Source organism: Nematolebias whitei, chromosome 12 (genome assembly GCF_014905685.2).
Source record: "Nematolebias whitei isolate Nwh7 chromosome 12, NemWhi1, whole genome shotgun sequence".
Taxonomy (NCBI): domain Eukaryota; kingdom Metazoa; phylum Chordata; class Actinopteri; order Cyprinodontiformes; family Rivulidae; genus Nematolebias; species Nematolebias whitei.
Genome location: NC_056509.1, coordinates 45,600,149 through 45,604,014, shown reverse-complemented (window position 1 = coordinate 45,604,014; position 3,866 = coordinate 45,600,149). Strand labels below are relative to the sequence as shown.

General features: G+C 37.4%; 1 protein-coding gene across 1 annotated transcript in view; it reads right to left on the bottom strand.

The window, feature by feature from the left end:
* Window positions 1–1,009: 1,009 nt before the first annotated feature.
* trim54 (tripartite motif containing 54) overlaps window positions 1,010–3,866 on the bottom strand; it is a 25,171-nt gene continuing 22,314 nt past the window's right edge. The window contains exons 7-8 of the mRNA XM_037685959.1: window positions 2,740–2,864; window positions 1,010–1,574 (exon numbers count right to left, since the gene is read on the bottom strand). Coding sequence (XP_037541887.1) covers window positions 1,498–1,574; window positions 2,740–2,864 — 202 coding nt within the window. The 3' untranslated portion in view covers window positions 1,010–1,497. The remainder of the gene's footprint in view (window positions 1,575–2,739; window positions 2,865–3,866) is intronic.

Below are 3,866 nucleotides of genomic sequence, written 5' to 3'. Positions count from 1 at the left end.
TCCCTCTGAAGCGGTTTGTTGTTTTTTACACAAATTTTTACGGTAGTTACATTTTTATTTGATGTCGTGTCTTACTCTAAAACCTGGCATCAGATAATTTGTAACTTTTCTTTTGTCTCAGATGAACTTCTGACTCTTAACGTCCACGTTTCTGACAATTCTTTGACCTTGTAGGAGTGAAAATAACAGGCCGAGGACACACTGGTGTCTTCTGTCCCCCTGCTGCTTTGAGACATGATGCGTCTCCGCTGTCCCCCCCACCCCCCGCGTTACGTTTTGGGTTCGTTCGAGTTCATTTTTTCTTCAGAGTTAAGTTTTTGCTTTTTTTATCATGTAACTTTTTTCATGCTGTATTTTTAAATTGCTTTTTTTTTTTTTTTTTTGCTATTTTTTAATTTTTTTTCAAGTTAAAATATTTTTTTTTCTTTTTTATTTTTTTTTTTTTTTTTTTTTTTTTGGGGGGGGGAGGTCATTACTTTTTAAATTTTTATTTATTATTTTTTTAATTTAGGTTTTTGCTGTTTTTTCTCTTTTTACATTCATACATTTAATTTTTTACATGCTTTATTTTTACATATTTTCTAGTTTTTTTTTATTTTTAGAGTTACAATTTAGTTTATTTCACATTAAATATTGGGTTTTTTGCATTACATTAAAATAACTTTTTGTTTTCTAGTTAAATTCAATGCAGATCAGTTTATTTATATAGCGCCAAGTCACATTTTTGCTTTTTTTTTTCTAATTAAGTTTTTATTTGTTTTATAGTTACATTTTTATTTTTTGGTACAATTTTTAGTTTATTTTGACATTAAGTTTTAGTGGCATTTTGCATTACATTTTTTTTTATTTTCTGAGTTAAGTTTTTGCTTTATTTCATGTTACATTTTGGGTATTTTTGCATTATGTTATTTTTTTTCTGAAGCCATTTGATTCTATTCAAACATGAAAACAACAACAACTTTAGTCTCCTTCACGCTCTCGGCCTCCTATCAATCAGAACTGGGCCGTGTTTTGTCATAACTGGAGACTTTATTGTTTTTATACAAACTTTGTACTGTTGTTTTTTACACATGTAGGTTTGTTAGTACCTGGAGCTAAAACAAGAGGAGCAAACTGTAGGTTTTAGTTTCTAAACTACAGCCGAAACAAAAAAACTAATATTTTCTTAACCTTCTAGTGTGAATTTTACAGTAAGACAGGAAGCTATAGGAGTATTAAAAATAAAACGTACATGTCTAAATGTAGAGTTTAGCCTCCTCGCAGGCTCCTCCTCCTGATCGTCTTTTAAACGTCATGTTTAGTAGAAAAAACACGCAGGATTAAAGTAATCCTTTCGTCCTGGTCCCGTTTGGTTAATGGTGATAAAATGTTGGAGACCAGAGTTCGACTTCCAAAGTCTCACAACCAGACGCAAACAGACCGCAGCCTCCATGAAACTAAAAGGTGTTCGTCTCCAGCACGAATCATCAGGGCGTCTTTTTCAAATCCAAAACTAATTCAACGTGTCGGGTCTCGATGTTCGGAGCCGAGGTCCAACTCCTCGTCCTCCTCCAGGTCTTCTTCATCTCCCAAACCTAAAAGACCCAAAACAGAAAGCACAGGAAGAGACAAATGACCTCGGTCAGGATGAAGGAATGCAGAGCCGTTTTAAAACGGTACAATATGTCTGACTACAAGCTAAAAGCTACCGGGCTAAAGCTGAGGGCCACAGATCGGGTTGGTCTGACCCCGCGGTCGAGATGAGCCGTGTCGTTCATGTGGCGTCAAGCTCAAAGTAGAAAAAGCCTTGCTAAAAGCTATGAGTGCAAAAGGCTAAAAAATTATCAAAATATCAAATCATATCTGTATCAAAATGGTGGCTAAGATCTAAAAATAGCAAAAGGCTAAGTAAAAGCTAAAAGTAGCAAAAACATGGCCAAAGGTTAAGAATATCAAATGGCTAAGTATTAAAATGGTGGCTAAAAGGCTAAGCTAAGAGTAGCAAAAGGCTAACTAAAAGATAAAAGTAGCAGAAGTATGGCTAAAGGTTAGGAATATTAATTGGCTAGCTAAAAATTATTTAAATGGTGGCTTAAAGCTAAGAGTAGCAAAAGACTAGCTAAAACTAAAAGTAGCAGAAACATTTCTAAAGGTTAGGAATATCAAATGGCTAGCTAAAAGTATTTAAATGGTGGCTAAAAGCCAAGAGTAGCAAAAGACTAGCTAAAACTAAAAGTAGCAGAAACATTTCTAAAGGTTAGGAATATCAAATGGCTAGCTAAAAATTATTTAAATGGTGGCTAAAAGCTAAGAGTAGCAAAAGACTAGCTAAAACTAAAAGTAGCAGAAACATTTCTAAAGGTTAGGAATATCAAATGGCTAGCTAAAAGTATTTAAATGGTGGCTAAAAGCTAAGAGTAGCAAAAGTCCAACTAAAAGATAAATAAAAGTAAAATGTTTTGAAATTGCAAAGCAACATTTGGAGCACCATGTCCTGAATTTGCTGAATGTTTTTTTTTTTTTATATTAACGCCTAAAACGTTACAAAGTCTGCAGTATGCAGACGGTAAAAATCAACAGAAGAACAATGACGTGAACGTTGACTCGGGTGTTCCTTGTGAGGTCTAAATGTGGATAAATCTGTGGAACTGAAACCCCTCAGGGTTCTCCAGGATGATCTGGATCTGGGATCCTGTCCTCGGCCCCTCAGACAAGCAGCCGAAGGACGGGGCGAGGCCGTGCTTGTGTAACTTTACATACAGAAGCAGAAGTCGATGTTCCTCAGCACGTCGACGAAGTGGTCCGTATCCATGACGATGTGCTTCGTGCTCTCGTACCCGAGCTCCGGTCGCTCGGTGCCGGAGGTCTTCATCATCATGGCCATCCTGTTAAAACACAGATCCGTTTATTATCATTATTATTTATCAGCATTTAACGAGACTGATCAGAGTTTGTTATAAAGAGACTGAACTGTGACGTTTCAGGATTTTAAAACGGTTAATGTTTTCTAAACAACTCGTTCAGAACCCAAAACTGAACATCCAGACTCCTCGGGTCCATTTCCTCTCGTCCACGGTCCACATTGTACCGATAAATAATCAATCAGTAAAAGGTCAATATTGACTCGATCTATCAGCAAACAAACGGGCTCGGCTCGTCGTGAGGCGGGCGGTGATTGGAGAACAGACGTGTTTGTTTTTGCGGATCATCTGTTCAATAATTCATCAGCGGTGACACACGACCCGACAGACGCCATGACGGGTCTTTCTGTGAGAAGCTGCACGAACAACAACAAACGTTCTCACCGTTGACTCGTCTCGTTTTAAACGGTTCTAGACGAGGTTCTGACAGCAGCATGTCCCTGTGTTCTAATTGTTGCCAACATTATTAATATCTTTATTACTTTACTCAGTTTAAACCTGGAACGGTCCCAACATTCAACCTTCAACCACATGACTGCTTAAAACACGACTGGCGTTAGAAGTGGACGTTAGGGGGAGTGGTGGCGCAGAGGTTAGAGAAGGTGGGCTTGTGATGGGAAGATCGCCGGTTCAAGCCCTGGTACCGACAACATCAAAAATGTGGGTGTGGTAGGTGAAGCAACCACACCTGCCCCCACCCTCATTCGCCCCACCCTGGGCCCCTGAGCAAGGCCCTTAACCCCCATCTGCTCCTAAACAGGTCTCTTTTGAAAATGGGTTCTCATGGCTCAATGAGACTACCTGGATAAATAAAGGGTAAATTCATTTTTTTTAAATAATAATAACAGCAGTTGTAATAAATAACAACAGTTGTAATAAATAACTGTTATTTATTATAACTGTTGTTATTGATGATAACAGTTGTAATAAATAACAGTTATAATCAATAACAACAGTTATAATAAA